The sequence below is a fragment of the Calonectris borealis genome, chromosome 5 (genome assembly GCF_964195595.1).
Source record: "Calonectris borealis chromosome 5, bCalBor7.hap1.2, whole genome shotgun sequence".
NCBI lineage: Eukaryota > Metazoa > Chordata > Aves > Procellariiformes > Procellariidae > Calonectris > Calonectris borealis.
This window is the reverse complement of record NC_134316.1, coordinates 41,790,295-41,814,444: the sequence shown is the minus strand read 5'-3', so window position 1 is coordinate 41,814,444 and position 24,150 is coordinate 41,790,295. Positions and strand designations below refer to the sequence as shown.

At 38.3% G+C, this 24,150-nt stretch overlaps 1 protein-coding gene across 1 annotated transcript in view; it reads left to right on the top strand.

The window, feature by feature from the left end:
• The window catches only part of STARD9 (StAR related lipid transfer domain containing 9), a 123,038-nt gene that overhangs the window by 43,997 nt on the left and 54,891 nt on the right, over positions 1–24,150 (top strand). Inside the window, exons 11-14 of the mRNA XM_075152051.1 lie at positions 16,703–16,819; positions 18,912–18,944; positions 19,030–19,091; positions 19,698–19,810. Of these exons, the coding sequence (XP_075008152.1) occupies positions 16,703–16,819; positions 18,912–18,944; positions 19,030–19,091; positions 19,698–19,810 (325 nt within the window). The remainder of the gene's footprint in view (positions 1–16,702; positions 16,820–18,911; positions 18,945–19,029; positions 19,092–19,697; positions 19,811–24,150) is intronic.

The following is a 24,150-nucleotide window of genomic DNA, read 5'->3' as shown; positions in this document are numbered from 1 at the left end:
TTCACCCAGATTAAGCAATGCCAAATACAGGAAATTTACTTTCCGCAGCATGGAGTGAAGCGATCAGTTTTGGGTACTGTTGAAATTCAGTTGTTGCTGATAGTTTTACAAATGGAATCTGCCTTGTAGAATTTCTGCTAGTATTTTAAAAGAATTGTTGATATAAATTAGTAATTTCAATGTCTTGTCATCTCTTCTGCTTCTTTTTTACTTTCTTCTGGCAATTCTGTCTCTTGTATGAAGGTGGTGAAATGAGCTTATTGCTAGGAAAGTATATTTTATAGGCTTAAGGATTGTTTTCCAGTGTAGTAATTTTAAGAGCTGATGATCTAATAGCAAAAATATCAACTTGAATTAGCTGATACATGAAAAGACTAAAGGGAAAAAAGCAGAAATCTAATCTTGATAATGTCATTGTGCTGTTGTCTGAGTGCTGCAGATGAGTTAACCCTTACTGAATTACTGAAAAATTTGGATCACTATTTTTTCCTCCCACCCCCTTATAATAAAGTCAAGGAACGATCTTTTTTCCATCTTCATCCTTTGCCTTCTCACAAAATTAATGGGCAGTTATTTTCAGAGACACAGCTGAGAATTGATATTTGTCCCTGCTGCCTCAAACAATAAAACTTACTAATTTTATGTTGTTGTTCTTTACTTTCCTTTCACATGGAATCACAGACATCCGCTAATGACCTGGGATCCTAGCCAAGAGCTAGCAGTGGTGGGAGAAAATGCAGGATATTTATAACTTCATTATAATCTATTATTTATTCCTTGCTCTTTTCATTGCACGAGAGACATAATTCCTTATTTTAAAAAACAAACAAACAAAAAAAAACCCACAACTAACAGCTCTCAGTATTTATTTTGCTCATTTTAAGAGTCTATCAGTAAAACTGGCCTCCTTTTGGGGGATTTTTTTTTTTTCTTTTCTTTTGGTAGACATTCAGGCACAGATAATGATGGTATCACAACATTTAAAGTGACAAATTACATTATTTTTCTGGCATGAAGTAATATCTGGGCCAGGGGAGTGGGATGTCTAAAACATATTCTGGACCTGGTGGAGTAAAACAGTATGACTGTAGAGAACGTTGTGCTGCTTCTTCCAGCTGTGGCATTAGCCTTTGCTAGACCATTAGGAAAGCTGAATTTTAAAATTTCCCCTGTGATTCCATTCTTGCATGGTCTGGCCCAGAATTCATTCAGGAAAAATCTTCCTTTGCTGTGTATTGCTAGCACTAGTGTAAGTCAGTGTGTTACTATTCTGCTGGTGAAGATGCACAGCGCAGAAATGAAATCTGTTCCTCTGACATCCAACCAGGCAAAGAAGCACCCATATGGATAGAGCAGCACTCAAACCTGCAATCTCAGGTTCCTGTAACAGAGAAACAAAAACTCTTAGTTGGTCATCTGCTCGTTAAGTGGTTTGTAGACACAGTGTTGCCGGTTGTGTGTAGCTAGCTAGCTACTTGTAATTCTCCCCTTCCTTTCCCTAAGGGTGTTTATTGAAGTTTTTGTCTAGTTTTAAAGAGCTGGATAATACAATGATGCTACAGAGTAGTCTTTCATTGCCCTTGCAAGAATCATTCACTCTTTTGCAGAACGTAGGCAAAAATCCTCTGTGTTTTTGAGCATGTCTAATTTTTTGATATGTAATTTTTTTCTTAAGACATGATCAGTTTGACTTCCCACCCCCCGGTCTTTTATTGCAATTGTATCATGGTAGAAGTTCTCATACCAAGAGAAGAATTGCTCAAAATCAGACAAGGAGTGTTCTTTAGCTGGGAAGTAAGCAGGACATATTCCTGAAGCCTAGGCAGGAGATCCAGAATTATACAGCTGCTCAGAATTTTCCTTAGACACGCATGAGAAGTTGTATATATGTCCAAGTAACTGTATCTGTAAGGACTGTTTACATAAATTAAACAGGACTCTTGGGAAAAATAGTGCACCTGTGACAATTCTGTTTTACAGAATATCTGTAGAGAAAGAGGATTCAAGTCTGAAGTTGGACTTTTGCCAGGTGATCCACAGGTTTAGATCAGAAAAAGAAACAGCTCCCCGAGACAAACAGTCCTTTTCCTGCAGTTCCTCTAAAATAGTGACCGTTTGTAATCAGTAGCTTTTGAGGAAAAATGGAGGATGTTTGCACTGTGTCTCCCTAACAAATATATGCTGTTCTCCTGGAGAGAGTTACCAAGCCTAACATCTACTTCACAATTCATTAAATAAAAGGGTTTTCATTCAGTCCTTAATGGATAGGATTCGCCTGTGTTGATTTGATGGGCAGATGAAATACCAGAATAAAACTTACATAAAACACAAATATAATGTATAAATCTTAAAGTATCCATTAATAAAGCCAAAAATTATGTCAGGTTTTTTTCTGTGTAGAAAGCTTTATTATGACAAGTATAGCTGGACTGAGCTAAGTCAGATATTGATACAGTGTCCAATGCTGTGGGGTTTGACTGTATGGCTCTTGCATTCAAATTGCTCTTCTATAATCCAGTGATAACACAATAGGAATCCCTGTCAGGCAGGAAAAGAGGGATCTGAGAAGAATGTGGTTTTGTACAGGTAGATGAAAATACCAGGTGGTATTTTTCCAATGGGTACCTGATCTTTCACGTTGATGTTTACAGTAGAATACCAGCAATTTAATAAAAAGAAAAGGAAAAAAAAAAAAAAAAGAGGGTGGGGTTGTGCCCTTGGTGATGGAGCACTTCAGCACTTTTAAAGGTTCAAGATTTCTATCAGAACATTTATAAATTAGATTGATGTAATAAGCACAGAGTTTTTTTCTTTTTCAAAATGAGATAGATTTTTGATGAGCGGATAAGGTGTATTTTCATGATTGTATAATTCAGTGATAAAATGGCAGGAATATAAAGCTACCACTCAACCTAGTCAGTGTTTCTCCTATTCTCTCTCCTGTCCCCCAGAGGAACCGTATATATTTGTCGTACGTTATCTGTGACTTTTTGTAGTATTTTACAATCCCACCTAAATACCTTAATCAAGATTGAATTCCCATGCTGTTAAATATAGTGTGTGTATGTACATTATCACACAGAGCAGACAGTTTTTCCACTGGAAAAAAATTACAGCTGATAAGATGAACAAAGTAATCATTGTTGTCTCTCACATGGAGAATTAAAGCACAAAGGGATTTAAGGACACGCAGGAAGTCTGTTGGCAGAGCCAAGAATTGAACTGTCTGTCAAGTTCTGGTGCAAATGCTTCTGCCACGGGCCAAGCTTCTTGAGCTGGAGAGAAGCCGTCCCTTTCACTCCCCCGCTTCCGGTTTGACTGGGAAAAGAAACTGAAAAGGCTGGATAGAGGGAAGGAAAAGAAGTAATCCTAGCTGTGAAGCTGCGGCCCCTTAATAAGAGAGAAAAAATGTTCCCAAACTAACCAACCAATGCCTTTTTTTTTTTCCTCTTTATCCCATTCAAACCAAAAAGTAATGTTGCTGAAGTAATCCTAATGTCACAGTAAAGGGTTCTGTGCAGCTGATCAGCATAATGCACTTCCCTTTGCTTGTGCTTTCTCTGGCCACGTACAGAAAGCCCTTCAGCTGACATTTGTTTAATATTCTTTAAAAGAAAACACGTGCAGAAAAAGCCTTGTGTTATTGGAACAAACCCCTAGGTTTGTTTTCAGATATTCCTTCCTTGCATCCTCTTGCATCTTCCTTGCAGAAGCCTTTTTTTATTTAAATGAGTCTTTGGGGTTTTGTGAAGGTTTTGGAAACAAAGCTTTCATTATTTTGGCAGGAAGCGTTTCGTTCTGTATAATTCTATTTAATGAAATATTTTTTTCACCTTAAATCCAAGTCTTGGATGCTATATCTGCGATGTAGCAGCAATTTAGTTAAACAGAATTTGGTCATAACCCAAACAGTAACAGCTTGAGGGGGGCAAGATTGTATAAGGAAAACACACCAAATACGAGATACTGCGTGTGGCAGATGGTGGCAAAGAGATACTGCAGGACTGAGCCTTTTATCTTTTATGCAGTTGCTTGAACTGTCCTGATTTATCGGTTGAGAGCGATTTTGTTTGTATAGTAAATCACTTTTTTACAGTAAGTTCATTTTGTACCTGGATATGCTGCAATTGTCTTGATACTCCAAAGCTTTCTATCTACTGATGAGGCATTTTTCTGTTTTCTTGTTTGCGTGGCAAATCTTTAATGGAAATTGAGCCGTTGAGTTTTTTCAGCATCTATAAAGCCATTTGTTGGTTCCATGGTGAAAAGCAGCTGTTGGCTCTATGTCTTACTTAAGTTCAGTCTTTTCCTCTTTCATTAAATCAGTGGTATTTTAAAGACTATTTTTAAATTGTGCTGTGCAAGAAGATAATTTTCTTCTGGTTTTCGTCCCAGTTATTAACCTGTGGGAATTTATCTTAGTATTCTAACTTTACCCTAATGTTTTATAGTACAAGTGGTTTGCATTAAGTGAGTTGTTTGTGGATATTGATGGTAAGGACTATGCCTGTAACAAGTAGTAATTTTATCTATTAAAAAACATTTTTAAAAGTTACCGTAAGTTTTTATTCTTGTCTGTTTTTTTGCCTTGACCAAATAAACTCCCTTGAAATTTCTGAAGTTTCCAAGATTAGTTTAGCTTCTTAATGATATATTAAATATTGACCATTTCAGACACTTGCAAATAAGAAAACAGTTACAGTGCAAATAAGACTCGATAAACTATTCTATTAGCTTGTTACTGCTAAAAGTTGTAGCTCCCTCTCTTCCACTCTTTCCGCTTTCTCCTCCCTTCATCTCTGCTCCAGTCAGAGTTGGTCCTAGCCTGGTCATTGTCATCTAAGCAAAATACAAGTATTATTTACCAGGAATTATTCAGGGTTTAAAAAAAAAAAAAAAAAAAAAAACCAAAAGAACCAAAAACCCCTTATTTATCAATATTGTTCCCTTAAATTTGCAAACTTGGCGTTACATGCTGTCCCTGGAGGTTTACTGTTTTTTTTTTTCCCATGTTACTCTGAGACTTGGCTTGAGTGACTTGGGAAAATTTTCAGTTTCCCAAATTATTAAACCCCAAAGCATAACAGACAATTTACTGTAGTTTAAAACAACTGCTTTTTGTTTCCTACTGCAATTCAGGTTCTGATTGGATTAAAAAATTTAAGTTTTATATTTTTGAAATTCATGTTGCCAAAACTTCATTTCTTATAGAATGCCCCCATTATCTTCGAAATTAAAGCATTTATTACTATGAGGGACATTATCACAGAATAGAGCCCATTGCAGTTACCATGTAAAATATATATTTGCTGTCATCAACTGTCCTAGTTGCATATTCATTCAATACATAGTAATTCAATGAAAAGTCCAAAGGTACTGATATTGACTGAGCCTCATGTTACAGTAGTCAATAGCATTAGTTTGAATCATATGCATAAAAAGAGAGTTTAATGGTCTCGAACTTTTTGTTAGGATCAAAAGAAAAACTGACAGCCATCACGCTTCTGTCTTTGTGTGTGACACATAGAAATGTTATAGATTACAGGGGTCATCCACAGGCCATTGGTTTGTTAGTAACTTAAGAGGTCAAGGAATATAAAAGAAAAAAAAAAAAGCTTCACAATTTTAATATCCAAGCAAAGATTTCAATGTAAAATAACAAAGTTCCAAACCATCACTGTTAATAATAAATGTCTGACACTTACGGTGTCTGACTGGATGTGGTCCATGCCATATTTTATTTCTTCTTGGCACTAGCACAAAAAAATATGTGTTTTCACTCCAGAAAAAAATATAGTCATCTATCTGCTATGCATATTTATACACAGACATGCAGGTCTAATGTGATAAAATGTGATATAATGTCAGGCTAATAAATAAGGTATTTTTCAGTATCTTGAAAACTCATTATTAAGAAATTTTAACTTTTAAGCCAGCAAAAGAGAGTGATGAGATTTTTAGCTTCGGATGATTTCTGATTTTGCTGTCTAAATGGGAAAGGATCAGAATAGACTATCACTTCCCGATTATAAATCTCCTGATAGTGAAAAAGGTTGTTTTGCTTATTACCCACAAATCTATTTGTAAAGCGTACTCCCAATTTCTAAAAAGGGAGAGTTTTACTATTTTAGTGTTGTGAAACTGTTTTTATAAAGGTTCGTTCAACAGGGAGAAAAAATGTCTTCTGTCACGTAGTTGTCGCTGTTTCTTTGGATAGATAGTATGCTTTCATTGAAATCTCTTGGACTCCTTCAATTTTTATATCTTTTAGTAATGCAAGGTACATTTCCAGTTAATATTCTTCATATGTCATTTTAAAAATGGTCTGTGTAGAAAGATTAAAATTCTCAAGTATTCCTGAAAAAGCAACCCAAGAACAACCTCAGTTTGTTCTGTTTTATTAATTTTCATTTTCTTTTGAAATGGCTATTAAATCCAGACTTTCTTCTCAAGGGTGACCTGATACAAACTGCATGTTTTTGGTGTGGTTTTACTTTGTGTTCCAAGCTGACTGCAGTTTTCACTTCATGATTTTCACTTCCAATAGAGTTTCAGAGGTTGTTTGCAGAGTGGCACATTCATTTGACCCTTAATACATTTGGATTCCAAAGAAAGTATATAGTCAATCTTTCTAGCTTTTAATTTTAAATAGGATTAACTCAATAGTGATAATTAGGCTGCACTAAATGACGACTTTTTTTTTTTTTTTAGTTTCCCTACATAACAGCAATTAAAACCTGAATTTGTCCTCATTTTAATGTTTTGCTTGTATGCTATATGAAAATTCTTGTCTTTGATATATTTATTTGGTTATATGAAACTGAATTTTTAGGATTTAGATGGCCTCAGAATCTGTCATTCACATAAACAGTTGGAAAACATACACTGTAGTAAGACTTAATCTGAAGTATTTTCTGTTTGTATCTTCAAAGTTCCACAATCCAGGTCTAAACAGCATGTATTACAATTGACTAAAAATATCCTGTTGATGCTCACAGGTAATACATAGTGACCAAATTAAAAGAGCTGGTGTGCAAATCAGAGGAGAAAAAGGAAAGCAGCATAAATTGATGGGAAGTGGGCACACTTATCCCACACAGATATGAGATGATATTCACTTCAGCGTGATTGCAATGGTAAATTTGACCTTGTAATTCTAGACTTAAGGTGCTGGACTTGAGATGCGTCAAAGCTTTTAAGAGTGACTTTTTTTTGTCTTTAAAACAACTTTGAATGAGAATAGAATCCTAAAATGATTTAAAAACTTTTTAATTTGAAAAATTAATATATTTGAAGAAGGAGGTAAGGAATTTAACTTTTTGTAATTAAATAGTCTACCATCTAATAGTCACTTAAAGGCATTTGTCAGGGCTGTTAATACCAATCCCAGGTTTATGGAGCATTTGATTTGAGTCTGTTATTCTTTACTACAACAGTAGTTTTCCTTGGGTGATGTGGAATTTTGTAAGACTACAAATTTTGCACTGGAGGTTTGTTGGACCAACTTATCTGAAGAGAAATGATGCTAATTGAGGGAGGGGAAAGACAGAAAGAGGAGAAAGACATTGAGGAAGTCACCAGTACTCCAGTGCACTGGCTATGCATTTAGGAAATCATTTCTCTGCTTCAGAAATATAGTGTAACAGTTCAAGCAGTTGATGATCACAAGGTCCTTCCACACTGCTGGGCCAGGATCTTCTAAGTTTCCTGCATTAACTATTGCAGCTTGCACTTGTAGTGCCCAGGGCTTTGAACTTCATCCAAGTAGCAATTGCACATCTAGTGTGCCCAAGTGCAATTTATATTTCAGTCTGGTAGTATAACCAAAAAAGATTGAAAAAGTTTCTATGTGTTTAAAGGGTATAAGCATATGAATTGTACAAATGGCTTCAAAAAATTATCAAGAAAACAGGTAAGATCAAACTGAATATAATTATATTTTTAACTGAATGATAGTAGAAGTAGCCTCCCTGGCACATAAATCTGTAAACCTTACGTTGTTTTTAAAAAACACATTTCGGTTAAAATGGTCTGGTTTTCTAGTATGGACAAGGGCAAATTACTAATACTATAGTTTTCATAAATTAAGTTCTGTGATTCTTTGTCTGAGTTAGGACTGAGTCATAAAACTTAGGTTGTTGCTTAAGAGTTGGTAAGCACTGTACCTGTACCTTAATATATACTTAAGTCTTATTTTTCATACATTCCACTGTGGTTTCTTAAGGGCAGGATTCCTGTTGCAATCTTTCTATATGCTTCTAACATACAGTTACACAACTGTATAACTTCTTATGTAAAATTTCACAGTGAGCAGCTTAACTTACTTGTTCTGCAAATATTTAGACTCTGAACTATTTCTTGTGTCTTCTAATGGAGCATCGAAATAGGTTTTGAAATGTTGAAGTGATCTGTTGTTATACTTGAAGTAGATGATTCTTATCTAATATAAAACAGTTTCAACCCCAAATATGTTCATATTGCAACAACTTGGACAGCATTTTGGTATGCCTGAGCTGCATGATTAGGACATTTTAACTACATTTTAAACCAAACCTTTCCCTTTCTCTCATCTGTACTGAAAGTCCTGTAATGAGGACTAACTTGTACTATTCAGGATTTGTTAGATCTGAGCTGGAACCTGGCCACCTTGTAGTGAGCATGCCAGCAAAATACCTTGAATGATAAAAGTTGTCTTAATGCCGTCTCATAACTTCTTCAGAAAGGCATGTTTTTTCCACTATTAGGACAGTTGACAGGTAATAAATTGTAGAATGTTTCACAGATCACTATGGGATATGGACCAGACACAGCTGGGCAAGTGCAGGAGCAAGGCATAGCAAAGCCAGTTAAGGCTTTGTTGAAAGAAGCATTCTTGCATGGAACAAACTGAACAGTGCCAATCACGTAGAGCAGCCATGCAGGGAAGACATAGTCGTCTCGGCCAAATGGCATGTTCTCTGCAGGAATCCATATCCAACTGATGTTCTTTGAAAAACCTCATTTTCCTGAAGTTTCATTTCAAAAGTGAGACTTGGAAGAATCCCAGAAGAATCCTTTCCCCCCCATAAACAACAAAAACCATGATTTGATCCATTATATCACGAAATATGTTAGTACATATGTCCAGAATGATTAATTGTAGTACTCTTTGTATAATCTGCAGCTGTTGATGCTGATGGGTATTTGGACTAATGCCTCTGATATTAGCACAGAAAAAGCTTTGATTTCAATTACTCTCCTTTATTTTTAAACAAGCCATAAATTCATTGCTGTGCTTCACTTCTCCATTTTTTTTTCTGCAGTACACTAAAACAAAGAGGCTTTTCTGACTAAATTGAGACTATATTCAATTAAATGAATTGTAATTGATCTTCACAAAAGGAGAGAGGGTAATTTACCAGAAAGAATAAACACAAAACAGTACAAATCAGCTTTTAATAGGATTTCAGTAAAAAATTTTTGAAATTCTCATTCATTATCATTATAGGGTTATGGCATTGCTTTCAGAGTTATCCAATTTTGTTTGTAATAATACGTCTTCTCTCAAGTCCTAATTCAAAAAGGACTGATTCAAAACATTTGAAGTGTCTGAGTAGCCATGTGTATTTAATAGAAAGTAAATGTAACAAAGCTTTGCTTAACTGGGACTTTGGAGTTGGATGTTCTTCTTTCAGAGAGTCCAATGTATGTGGAGAGAGAGCAAAAACAATAATTTGCACAGTTGGAACATCCAGAGCAATTTAAGCCAAGATTGCAAGGAGTTTTATGAAAAATAGTGAGAACATCCCACAATTTTCTACTAATGGGTAGCATTATTCCTATGTTATCTGTAGGAAAATTGAACCATTAAAATGTTAAATGAGTTGAACAATGTCATACAAAAGTTTCAACAACAGAGCTAGAAGTAAAATGCAGTTCTTCTAAAATTCCAACTTCAATGTCCAGATGACATTGCTAGCGTTGCTCTCCTGAAGGCATGCCACTTTGTGAAAATTTTGTTTTATTATATTTAGATCAATTAATAACTCTCAAAGATCTATTATGAACCTTTAGAAAGAAGGACCGCTCTTAATAAGGAAACTGTCATAGAAACAAGGTACCTCTCTAGGCTGCATTTATCCCTGTTGAAAGAGGTTCTACCACGCGAAGTACAGGTTTCTAAACTGGTATGGAGTACACAAGCTGGTTTTAGGCCACTTCTGTGTGCAACAAGCCATGCAAAATTACTGAATTTATATACTCTGAAAGGAAGTGGGCACAGACTCACCTTGCTCCTATTACTTCAAGGTAATGCATCCTGTAATTTCTTGGTCTTTTTCTTTATACTACTTGACTCCAATTCCATTCAATTTGCCCCAAAATCCTACCCTCTGGATTCCAGGTCTACAGATGTCTGCCTTTCACGCTTGTCCCTGTTCTTTGTCCTCCATATCAACCCAAGCCAATGGTTTCCTGCGTTTTGGCTTCCAAACTCAATCTTTTTCCCACTGATTTGTTGTTCCCAATGGATACTAGTCCCACCTTTCCTCCCTTAACTCTGTCCAGTTTGAATCCATCACCCTCTTCTTATTCAGAGCCTCTTATCGGTCCCACTCTCTTCTCATTCCTTTCTTTCAGTATTACTGGTTCTCAGTGGTTGTTATTTTACCCAGTTGTTCCCCAGTCTTCTGTCAATCTTCAGATCTGGCTCTTGCCATCTTGAATTTAGATCAGATTCTTTTCTCCTCCCTATGTTCACATTCCCAGCTATTGAAAATCATTGAGCCACTCACACAGGAGGAACTTTCTCTTTCTTCTGCTCTGAACTTAAGTGTCCTGTCTTAGGGATGTCCTGGCCCATGGCAGTCCAGTTTGGAATCTGGGTGAAAGGCCTCACCCCGTGTGCTGGAGCATGTCCAGAGCAGGCAGAATCTACAGGAAAATTAGCTGGTGAAATCCTGATCTCCACTGAATAGGTAGTAACTGCAATCTCTTATCCTGATTTTCTGACAGCAATTTTACAATGGCTGTCTGATTTTGACCCTTGTTTCCCAATAATTCTTGAACAAACTGGCTAGGTTGAACCAAATTTGAAAGAGGGGTAGACATCTCTGGTGTTAGGTTCCTACAAGTTTTGTGTGCTGACCAGGTAGGGAAGAGATCCTAACGGTGCCTCTACTGCGGGAAAGTTCAGTGTTCACTGGAGAATTCACATGGGAGCACAACCTTAAGAGGAAGGCCTCAGGCAAACAGCTTAGGTGGCTCAACAATTATGTTATGATGATTTTGCTTTGCAGTCTTGGGGGATTCTGACATCTAAGTGAATAGTAAGCAGCAAAGTACAAAAGCCAGGAGTGCGGAGAGGAGGCAAATTCTGGAAGTTGGGGTGCAGAGGGCAGGCAGAGTGGGCATGAGGAAGGCAATGACTGTTTAGTAGCACAAAAGACATTTGGAAGAGGGTACCATTCTTCCATCTTTTAAAAGGCTGTATGACATGCAGTTCATGATACAGATTTAAATTACAGGGAATTTCTTTGTGGCCTGCCAGAGCTGAGAATCATTCTGTGGTACTTGGTGTAAGGCTTGTTTGCATCTCCACTGGTAGTTGGCAGCTGCTGGAGCAGTTGGCAGTGTCCCATGTTCTGACTGGTCAATCATATCCTCTTCCCCAAAGCAGTACAGCTTGTGTCCCAGCTCTGGACCAAGGAGAGCTGAGAGTGGATGTGAAGATACACGAGAGGATGGCAGGAAGCAGTGGAGGGGTGGTGGGTGCTGAAGTATCCGTGAGAGAATTGCAGGAGGCACAAGAGGGTGGGGATTACATTTAAAGCCACTAATTGCAGTTCGGTGTAACTGGTGAGTCTTTATTGGCCTGCATGCTCATTTGAGTTGTGAGCTCCTGGCTTGTCCTCGGTCAGCATACAGATTTACTGTAAGGTATTAGTTAAACAGATTTCTGTACTCATGAGACTGATCTATGGGCTGTACAACGTCAAGGAACTTGACTTATAGTCTGCGTTGATTGATGACTCCTGCCAAGAATCAGTTACCGTGATTTGCATTGCTGCTGTTAACGCTCAGATGATTTCCCAAATATCTTTATTGAAGAAAAACAGATGAATCTGTTATAGTGATGTTGTAAATATGGGGCTGACCTCTTTCTTCACTGAGACTAGAGGGAGTGCATCAGTATTACTGAAAGGAGAAACTTTAGAATCATCGTGTTGAGCATGTAGCTTGCTCTATGTTTATCACCATGCTCTAAAGCAGTGGCATGCTTATGGTCAAATGTAGTTTGCTGTTCAGCTCTGACTGTTACCTGTGGCTGCCTGTTTAGTTAGAAGATTGACAAGACTATCACTGAATCACTGGAACAAACAGTGACTCTCAGTTCAGAAGCAGGAACTATGCTGGGACAGTATAGGGACACGTTGCATATTGTCTACGTGTGGCCAAATGCAATCAGGTTACTAAAACAAAAACAGTAGAACAGAAGCAATGGAAGACTCAGAACATGTCATAAAAGTGATCTCAGGGCCAATTTCTGCAGACCTTCATGTAAGAAATCCCATTGTAGTCAGACCCACTGAATCCCACTGATCAAGTAAAATAAAAGCTAACTGCACAGTTTCATACATTTATTCAATTATTATTTTTAAATGGGGCTCCCATAGATGAAGAGATATAAAAACAGATGTTGAAACACTGCTACAAGCAACCTCCAAGAAAACCCAACCCCCAGCCTAATCCCTGCAGTTACATTTTCCCACAACTGGGAAAGCAAGTCTCATGGACAAAGTGCTGCCTGTGATCTTATTTTATGCTTTACAGTATGTACTTGTTTCATAAGGAACAATTTTCTCTCAGTTCTGGTTGTGGAATTGGGAGATGTTTGTATCTGAAGTGGGTAACAGAAGCACCACTTTTGTGGTGGCTCTGAGAGAGGTTTCTAGTGGTAACGCCATTCTGCCTCTGGAAGGAAGGAACTTCCTTTTTCCACCTTACCATATCAAATGCAACTTTTCCTCCTTGCCTACAAAGTTCAGAAACTGCTTTGTAATTGTTGCTCTGTTTCTTCATCTTTCTTTTGCCTGGTGCTTTGAATGTATAGCTTTCTTAGCTGTCTTTCAATTTTTTGCCTAGCCCTTTTTTAAGCACCCTTTGATGCTAACACTCAGGCTATTAAAATCCCTGGGCGTAAACTTCCCTCTTCTCTTCTTCTCTTAAACTATGCACTTTCCTTCCATAGTGTCACCTTAAAATTGACATTTCCAAATGCTTCTCAGTAGCTTTCTTCTCTACCATTCATTTCTTAAGCCCCTTCTCTGTCTTTTTGTGCACTTCTGGGTTCTTTATACAGATTCTAAACCTTTGTGATGGCAAATAATGTGTATCCATGCCTCTTTATATACTGATATTTGTAAAGGTAGTGTGATAATATTTTTTTTTAATTTGGGCAATGTTTATTTATTAGGTAAAAGTGGTAGATTGGCCTCTTCAGCATAACTTTCAACCATCATGCTAATATGTCAGTTATTTGTTCACTCGTTCATCAACTATGCGCCATAGATTTATTTTGCTAATAGTATTACTTTTTTTTTTCCTTCTCGTCCATAAAAGTTGACCTTTTTATGGCATATTGTCCTTGGTGAGGAATTACTAGCCAGATGTGCTGCAAGTGAACTACTAGTTCTCAGTGTATATTCTGGACTTTTGGCTTTGATCTAATTATTCAAGACCATAGATAAGTTGTTCCCAATACTAAATTTGATAGAGTTAAGGGATGTATAAGGCCACTGCCTCCCGTGCACTCCAGGACCTGAGGATTCCTCTTGCCCAGCCCCTGGAGGCCAGCCCTGTGTGCCTGGACACCTGGAGGTCTCTCCACCCCACACTGATGGACGGGGCAGCTGCTTTCGCCTTTGCAAGTTCAACCAACAGCGAGTCTGTGTGTATGCCAAAACCACAAACACTGGCAAGGGCAGAAAACGCAGGACAGCGATGCAGCCGCCTACACAGGTGGCCCCAGAAGGCACTGCCTTCAACCACACCCACATATAACACTGCCAGCACACATACGAAACATAAGCATAGACAGCCACATCCCCTTCTTCCTATCCAAATCTTTGGATTGAAGTTTGCTAGTGAAAACACACACACCCTTGCTCTCCAGGTCTGGAGAGCAGATCCCTCAAATACCAACATGGACCCTCTGCCTATCTAATAACATTGCCTGGACCCTGAGCCCTCTTAACTACTCTACAGGTCTTCTACTTGCCTGATAGCCCAGCTTGCTGCTCACTAGCAAACATGTAAACAGTCACAAGCTGTACCCCTGCCCTGAATCCCTTGACTATCAGCATGGGCTCTACTCCCATTTAATGTTCCTGCCTGGACCTCCTGCTCACTGGCTTGTCCGGTTTGAAGTCTGCTGGCAAATTACACGCTCCCATGCTGATGCATATCACTCCAGCCCCTTCTCCGCCCCCCACCCTCCATGCCAGGAGCTGGCACACAGGCCCTGTGGGTGGTGCTTCCCTGCTCCAGGTGCTGATGCCGAGACCCTCATTTGCTTCACCTCAGCCACCCCAGAAGCTGGCACCTGGAACACAGGCCCTGGGACCCATGGTCCCCTCTCCAGCTGCTGACAGAGACCCTCATGCCACTCCAGTCCCCCTAGTAGCTGGGACACAGACCCTGTGACACATAGTCCCACTCTAGTTGCTGGCACTTAGACTCCTCCTACTTGCTCCAGTTGCTGGCACCATAGATGTGAGGGACATGTTACCTGAGGTTGACTTCTGTTGCTGACCTGAACTTACTCCCCCCAGTCTCCCCGGTAGCTGGCACCCTGAACCCATGCTCCTTCGGTCCATGGCTCCACCGGCTACCAATGCTGAGCTTTGTTTGCTAGCACCTCTACTGTGATGGCCCTATCACCTGAGGTCTTCTGACTCCATTGCTGGCCCCAAATTCACTCCAGTCTCTCCAGCTGGTGGCATCTAGTCCTTACAACACTCACACATGGGGTAGAGAGTGTGGTTACATGGAAAGATCATCAAGAAAGGATTTTATAAGAAAATAGGACAGACTCTGATGATTAAGCACAGGGCTCAGTCAGACAAGCATACTGATCTATTGCTGCTTACATGGGACCAGCCCCTTTTATACCCCCTTCTTTTTCCTGACTCCCTCACCTTAAACATTTCCTAATAAGTTTTGCATACCCTTGCAGGCCCCCCTCAAATATCCCAAATCCTCTTGTTCCTCTTGTTTCCCCTAGCTTGTTGGTTATGAAGTCCAGGTTGGCGCTCTCCAAAGCTATGCTTCCGTTTCTTAATGGCCTGTGCAGTAGTGACTGGAGAGTTTGTCACTGTCTCTGTCTATTACGTTTGTGTCCATGTGTTTTGTTTTTGAATTTCACTATTATTCTTTGAATGGAAAAGTTTCTTGATCTGATAATCCTAATGAAGCAGATGCTCTGATATGCCACATACTTTTATGAATACGGGCAGGGGTAGCTAAATTCTGCTGAATGAGAATAGTATTGATTCTTCAGCTAGAAATTACCGTCTTGTCTGAGTTGGAGTTGAAATATGATCTGAAAATCAGTCTCAGGAGAGGATTTTTAATCTCCTTTCTGGCCGTTTAGGTAAAGTGGTGATATCTATGAAATATGTTTTACAATTGATTTTTATATCAAGTTTAGTACATTTATCTGTCCATTGGAGAAGCAGATGACCTGGCAGTGGATGAGATTTCACAGCAGTGAAACTCTGAAATCGTATGTATCTCTCTATATATACTAGCTAGTTTTCTACGTGAATGGCAAAACCATTAATACTTGCAACATTTCTTTTGAAAGGCCAAAGCTGTGCTAAGGGGTTGGCAGCCTCCCTACTGGAACCTTTTGATCCACCACGCACTTCCTAGCAAACCTTACCAGTGTCCTTTCAGCTGGTCTATGGCAAGACTTTGATGTGCTGAGAACATGGTCACAATGTGGGGCAGCTGTGTCTCCAAAAAAGCAACAGGGAAAGCAGAAGGAATGTTCAGATCTTGCTGTATGGGTAGTCTGGCTGTGATGGTCCAACTTTTGCAGCCACAGTGGGACCAGTGCAAGCTTTGGAAGCCCCTAGAGGTAACAGTTCCAGGTTCTGTGTTACGATGAGCAGAAGGCGGCACATCACTGTGTGTGTGGCATGAACAGAAAAGAAAGCATTTAGTCTTTAGCGGTGTTGCTTACTGACCAGACGGGTCAGATACAAGTATTGCTTGGATGAGGTCTGCTTGCAGGCTATGGGTTAGACTTTGCTTTGCTTTTGACTTGTAATTCTGATGCTCCTATTAATACCATTGCGTCAAAGAGCTTTGATCATGCCTTTCTGTCAGATTTATGCTGAGGGCTGTAAAAACTTGGGGTGGGGGAGATCCTCAAGAATTCGTACAGTCCAAGTATAAAATAAGAGATAGCAGGCAGGGAAGCACAATTAAACACTACTGCTCAGTGTCAGCGCTGTGCTTGGCATACCAGCACCTGGAGGAATATCTAACAAGTGAATGCTGGACACTTAACATTGTGTCTGATAAATTAAAAAGGCAAATACTGTGAAGATCCTTGTTCCCATGGAGCTATTCAAGCTGCAAGATTCACAAGTAATGCAGAGTGTTTATAGGGAGGCATATTGTTCATGGACTGTTTTGTTTCTTTTGGTCTCTCCAGGTGTTCCAGGACCTTGGCACTTCTGTGTTGTCGGGTGCATTTAGAGGATACAACATCTGCCTGTTTGCATATGGACAGACGGGTTCAGGAAAAACTTACACAATGATGGGAACACCTGTGAGTTACACCATTCATTTTACACTTAGGGTTGAGGGCGGGATGTCCAGCAGAAACATGGTTTTATTTTTAAACTGTGATTATGGTGCTTGTTGAGCAGAATGCCTATACGTCTTTTATTTGGTATCTATATATATAAAATGACAGTTAAGCCTTCACATTTAGGTAAATAATGTAGCATCAGCTAAAAATACTATAAATATTTATTTTAGATAACCTTCATCTTACTATGTATGAATCTTATTGCCGTGTTAGAGGACAAAAAAAAAATCTATACCCTGAATAGTTATGGGTTTTAGAAACATATAGCTCAAGATAATACAAAGTATTCATTCTTATAGAATTTTTTGGCAGTCTGAGCTATGCTGAAATTAAATCATTTTCACAAATAAAACCGGATACAATTCACAGGAATACTTTTGTAACAGGCTTCATTATCGATTTGAGACATTTATCTGTTGCAGAAGTTATCCTTTGGCCTGTGGAAAATAACACTTGCTTCACTTCCAGTTTTGAAATGTATTTGAATGGTGTTTGCAGAAGCTGTTACATTTTAAGGTTCTTGTCTACCAGGAACCACTTAAAGTGCATTTTAATCTTTGTACTCAGATCAATGGAGTCAGTTGCCGATTTCCTGCGTTCTGCTGCAACGCAAGGCAATTTGATCTCTATCCATAAATATTCTTGGCTGTTGGTGAAACATGCCCCTGAAAAAGAAAAATTTTATTTAACAGTTTGCGTGAGCGGACCACTATTTCCTATACCCATTGGGATTCAATGAAATAACGGTAAAATTTGTTCAAACCTTGAAGATAAGAAAAAGACTGTTCTGGCATGATTTGTGCTTTTGACAAGAGTTTGGATTTTTAAAATTTTATTTTCCCCATAGACATCAGCAATAGGACTTTGTTAAATTATGGCCTGATTCTCTATTAATTTTATTCTAAATCAAGCTTAACTCCATAAGAGCCTGAAGAATTGTTAAAATTAGGGTTAATGGGTGACAAGCTAGGATATTTGTATTACATTACTTTGAAAATATCTTGGCAATTCAGAATGGCCACATCTTGAAATTACCATTATTTCTTTCCAAGGAAATTTCCAGGTGTAGTGGTTTTAAGAGATTTCTGACTTATAAAGTGATTTCTTTCTCCAATGGAATCCCACTTTCATCTGATCTTTAATAACATGTATTCACTGTGAAACAGTGTTCAAAACTAGGAATAAACAAGTGTTTGGTATAAACTGAACTTTTGTCCACAGTGGCCCAGTTGATGAACCTGGACTTTCTCCCCCCAACACCATTTCAAGTGTGCCTTCGAAAAGTCTTTCATGCTATTCAGCAAGCAGATTCCACCTAAGCCTGAGAGTTTTTCTCAGGATGCGTTGGCATTGCGATCACTAAAGTGTGAGCACTCATGACAGAAGAACAATTCTTCGCAAAAACCCACACCTTTACTTCAGTGCTGTGTAGACTGTTTGGGCAAAGTTTAAATCAGCTAGTTTGGGTACTGTTAGCAGCCCATATCCTGTTCTCTCTGAGAGACCAGATTTATAAATCTAGAACATAAAGCTGTTTCAAGCTCTGTGTTGCCATAGCATAAAGAAATAAAAGTAGAATAAGGAAAAAACCCAAAATATTCGTGACCAATCAAACTAGTTTCAGTGTTGGCCTGGCTTCATCTAGACTGCAACACCTCTGACATAGGCATGTCCAGTATCTTTACATCAAACAGCTCTTGGGTTTAACTCAAGCCTCTAAACTTCTCATCGATGCTGTATAAGTTGCTGTAAAATGTCTTTTGCTATAAACAGCATTTGCACTGGGGCTAAGACAGCTGACATTACACAGCACATGAGTCCCTGCAATGTTTCACGTGCAAGACACTTCAGCTGGAGTAATAGAGCATTGCCATGCTGTTCTGAACTACACTCCAGAGCGGTTTGTGTTGTAATCTACCATACAGTCATTACTTTAATGCTGCACTATGATTCTGTCCTTTTCTTATAACTTGGCTTTTATTTAAAAAAGAGTTTTGCAAGAGTGATAGCAAGTATATGATTTAACTTTTCTTTTGTTTATTATTTGAAGGCATCCATTGGGCTGACACCTCGTATATGTGAGGTACTAATTTTTTATTGCACTTGCATTTGCGCGGTCAGATTTTCTTGATGGATTTAAAATTTACATAAACTTCTGGTTTGTGCAGGGCCTCTTTTCAAGGAAGGATGATTACTCAGACCAGACAGCATCTTGCAGAGTAAAGGTCAGGTAAGCGTGTCACTGTCTTGGGCAATGCGATGAAAGCTTTCAACAACATATTCCTGTAATCAAGCAAAGCAAAGTTTATTTTGTTTCTGTTTTCTCAGATGATAATCATTTTGGAACAAGGAGGAGGACACAAAGGGAAGGATGAGAAAGTGTTGGGTTTAGTTTTCTCTCTCAGTATAGTTCTTTGGATGCTGTCTGTTCACTTTTGTATAGACAGCTGAAATTAAAAATTTACTTCCTGTTTAACTCTTAAATTTGAGCCGTCATCCTACGTTTGAATCTTATTCACCATTCCCATTGCTCTAATGAAGCATTATGTTTGGAAATTCGGGGATTTGAACTCACTAGTGTTAAAAAAGCATATTTTATGAATTTTTAAATAAAATACTGAATGCCTCTTGCTTCTTGGAAATTTGCTACTGTGAGTTCTTTCTACATGTACTGCATGGGAAGGGCAGTAACATAGATAATGAAAATTAATTCATTAACTTTATCATGAAAGATCTAGGTAAAATTCAGGTTGTCTGATTACGTTGTCTAAATATATGCTTTCTCTTTTTTTTTATCATGTGCATTTAAAAATCCTTTTTTTTTTTTGCTTTTCAGTTTTCTTGAAATCTATAATGAACGTGTCCGAGATTTGTTAAAACAATCAGACCGAAAGAAACCTTACACGCTTCGAGTCCGAGAACACCCTGAAACAGGACCGTATGTTCAAGGTGAGAGCAGGCTTCGCAACTAGCATCAGAATTTCAGGTAAAAGTGTATCAGGTCTATACGTATCTTTGTATATGTTCCTGGCGTGATCCTAATTGCTTCTACTCTTCAAGAGTTACTTTCCTCAAATATTTTGCTTGTTAATATGAACATGTGTAATATACTGAAAGCTTTGCCTCTTTTATCCCACTGGCTGGATATCCTGCACTTTTCTGTTTGTCTTTCCAAGCGTAGGTTGTGTGTGAGCCATAGTGTTTTGCTTTCCTGTGTTTTAAAGAATTCTTAACTTGATCAAGAAATCCACCAACATTAGCTCTAAATGCATTGTACAGGCCAGCCTAAGGTTCCTCCATACCTGTTTCAGTCCTTGGCAGCAGTATATTTACAAAATAATAATAATAAAAAAGTAGATAAACTCAACTGTTTGGTGTTGCAGGCCAGGCCATGAGCAGCAATTAAAATCTCCATTACCCAGGTGAGAACCCCGTAAGCTTCATTTTCCTTCATTAAACAAAAAAGCAGAGGATGGGTAATGTAGGTGCATTACACAATTAAAAACATCACACGCTTTTTAATTCACGCTTGCAACAGCAGCCCCTCTGGTGGCTTTGTGTTTTCTAATGAATCATAGCTTTTAAATCAGGTGACAGAGGACGGATGAAAAACAAACCTACGTGTATTTTTTCCGTTTCAGTTGTCTGTCTTATTTTAGTTCTTATCTTCCCTCTCATTGTTTTTTGTACTTCCAGTCATTTCCACTTTTGGTTGGTGCCTTCACTTCAGGGTCTTAGATAGCTTTAAATTGGAGTTTGGCCATTGTTTCTTTGTAAATTGTTAGCTCCTGATGTAAAGTTTGCCCGCTACATTGCTGTTTATCTGACCAACAACTGACAAAAGGCGCGTCCCTCAAAATCAGCGCACCAGTGAAAAATCATAGAGTAGCTTTACAGTGGAGATCAGAAGGAAGAATCTTTTCCAAACTGATGCAAGTTTCAAAAATTAGTGGGTTTGTTTAGAAAGTAAGTGCATATGTTTCCTTTTCAGTGTGCCTTATATTGAGTGGGCAGAATTCCGAAGTTGCCTTTGGGGTCACTGACTCTGCAACTGCTTGGCCACCAAATAGGTAGTAACACCTGGGAGGTATGCATTTAGTATGCAAAATGCATATCACACCAAATTTTATTGGTCCTGTCGCATCGGATCAAATACTGATTTGTTCTGGCTTTTAAATAGAGTTCTTTTCTTTGTTTTGTAAACTCCTGTTCTCCCTGGTTCACTTTTCTCCCTCTCTTTTTCTTTATCACAGCATTACACATCAGATTGTTATCTCCACATCAGAGATTAAGACAAGATGTGACAACAGATAAGGTTACTTGACCTTGTGATTGAATGGAGCCTGGAATTCCCAGCTCTCATTCCCTGGGCACCTGCAGTATCGGTCACAGTACATCTAACAACCAATGGTTGTTACCAATTCCTCCTCTCAAAATTTGAAATAAGCACTTGGGAAGTGTTTAACTTGCATGATCTTATACACAAGGGACTATCTGCCATTCTGGTTATTTCAGCTGTGCTTTCCCAGCACATCAGCATCCTGTTTAAGGAGAGCTGGAAAATAGATGAATTAATGGTCTCATTAGTATGGCAAACTTACAATTCTTTGAAAAGCAGATTCATAGACATTTGGCCTTTATTGAGGTCTTTCCAAGATTCTCTTTCTACCTGCTTGTTATCGGAGAACTTCATTGTTGGTGGAGTACAGATACTAATTATTTTCTTTTAGCAGCTGCTCATTCACCACACAAGAAAAGGTCTTTAAACTGCTTCCTTCCTTGGCAATTTCCATCCCTTTTCTCAGGCCTTATATCTCCAGTGATTCCTTGGCTGCATATAATGGAGTTTCCTTGTTTTAAAAGAAAATGAAGTTATAGCCTCTGCCAATGGGCTGGCTTGCCTTTTGTCACTGTTTTGTCTTCATCTGGAACCTTCCAGGCCAAATCCGTCACTTCTTTTCCAGTTCTGTTTTTGTAGGGTTTTGGGGGTTTTAGGTTTTTTTTTTTAATTTAGTTTTACCCCTTTTGAATAAGAATTTTATACTTAGACACAACTAAAAATTTTAAGTGGAACCATTTTATGTTAGACTTCTGAAATATCCCATAGAAGTTCCCAATTGATTAGATTTTGTAAAGTAAGAGGAAAGACTAAGGGAAAAAGGTTAACCTAAATAATATTTGCCAGCTTTGGCCACGTTTGTAAATGCAGTATGAATACTTTATTTTAGAAGATTCTCTCCCTCTGTATCATATGACAGAATCCAAAAATCATTGTGTTAATGCCTGTAAGAAAAATTTTGATTTTAATGATAAATGTGATTCACATTTTTAGAAAAACTGATCACATGCATGAAAAATGAAGTCATTTCTCTGCTGAAGGCATAATGGGGTGTAATTAGATGCTGTTGTGAGAGTATGTGAACAGAAATGATTTCAGGCTGATGAGTCAGTGGCTTAGGGCAACAGTCAGATGACAGTTCTTTTTTTTAGATATGTGTATATGAGTACGTATTAATAAATAAATACGCTTATGTACAGTTTATGCAATTAAGAACTGTAACAGTTTACTTTACTTGAGACAATCCCAGCATCTTTTGGGGAGAGGGACTAATAAAGACGGTATGATTACATAGCTCCTTTTGGAACTGTACTCATTAGCTCACATCAAAAATAGGCAGCAGTGAGAAAGTCCAGAGGTCTTTTGAATGCAGGTGAGAAGTACAGTCAGCTTGATTTTAATACCATCAAATTCAAGAAAATTAAGTGGTTCACAACACTGCTACAGAATGCCCTTCTCAACTGCAGTAATATCTTGCTGCAATCAACAATTGCTGATGTCTGTAATGAGGGCCTTCTATGTGCTGAAATAGTCTTTGGCAGTTTTATATGTAGTCTCTCTGTGCAGGATCAGAGCGCAAGAATATTGTTTCCAATAGCTAGATGGCTGAGATCAGCATTATCGGCAAGCTTACTGGAAGGGGAGCTGGTTCTGTATTCCCCTTCCAGGCAATTTGCTGTATGGGAGAAAAACGGTGAACATCAGCAAAGCTCAGAAATTTTCCATTATTTCCCATAGATCCATAAGGTCAAGGGTTAGCACCTGTATTTGCATCATACTTCTTGCGAGCCATCAGCAATTTTAATGTTTGCTGACTTTGATCAGGAGCTCCCCAGTGTACCGTTAGTTTGTCAGTTGTGTGGTTGGTGTCAATGATATCCAGAGTACGGTTAGCACTGGATGAAGAACAGACAGAGAAGAAAATCAGAAAACTTAACCCCTTTAAGGATGCTTAGATGCTCTGGGCAATACATTTTCCATTTGCAAGTCCAGTCAGGAAGTCCCAGCTCTGAACACTAAGTATTTTGAATAGTTTCCAGCCCATCATTTTTCCACGTAAAGGCTGTGAGATTGTAGCCTTTAAAATGCTGAAAGTGTTTCAGTGCTTTGGGTTGGAATCGTTTCAACCTTCTCCCTCACAGATGGTTGCACTGTTAAGGAATCGGCCCCTCTTAAATCAGGAAATGATGCAATCTATTTTGTTGCTCTGAGACAGGTTTCTGGGGGAGATCCTTTCTTACTCCAAGGCAGATTTCTAGACGAGCAAGGGTTTTTGATCTTTCTATCGGACTTGAAAATGACCTTTCTTTTTTTCTAGCAGCCAACAGAACACTTTGTCATTTTTTCAAACATCATTTACAATATTTCATTTACCTTATTGAAAAACTAAATGTTTTGAATTCTGTGCTAGATTCACTATTCCAGTACTTATGGAAATGTAGGTAGGTAAGAATTTCTTCCATGCCTCCATGTTATAACTAGATTTTTATTCAGTTAAATAAGACTCCGAAAAAGGGTCTGGGAAAACAATATATGATAGTTTCCATATTCTGAGCTTTGAAGATCCCAGTGCTGTTGGAAAAATAATGGGCCTCTTTCTCAAATGGAAAATGTGATGACTTCTGGAATTAATGTATTGTAAAAGGACACTAGAGAGCAGAAGAAATGCTTTTGTTTGAAAATCGTCCTATACTTTGAGTGTGTGCGAGTGTGCATGCATGCACATTACAGTTAGGGTTTTTTAAAAGTGTAGGTGATCCAAAAATCTTTTTTTTTTCCTTTATATGTATCAGTTGTTAAAGGATTAAAATAAATTCCCATCTTTGGCTTAGATTTTGCTTTCATTTAAAGTTAAGCAAGCTGTTTTCATGTAAGGATAGACTCTCTGTAACAACATCAGAAGTACTTATTTCAGTCTTGTTGAATTTTATACTCGTGTTGACTTACATTC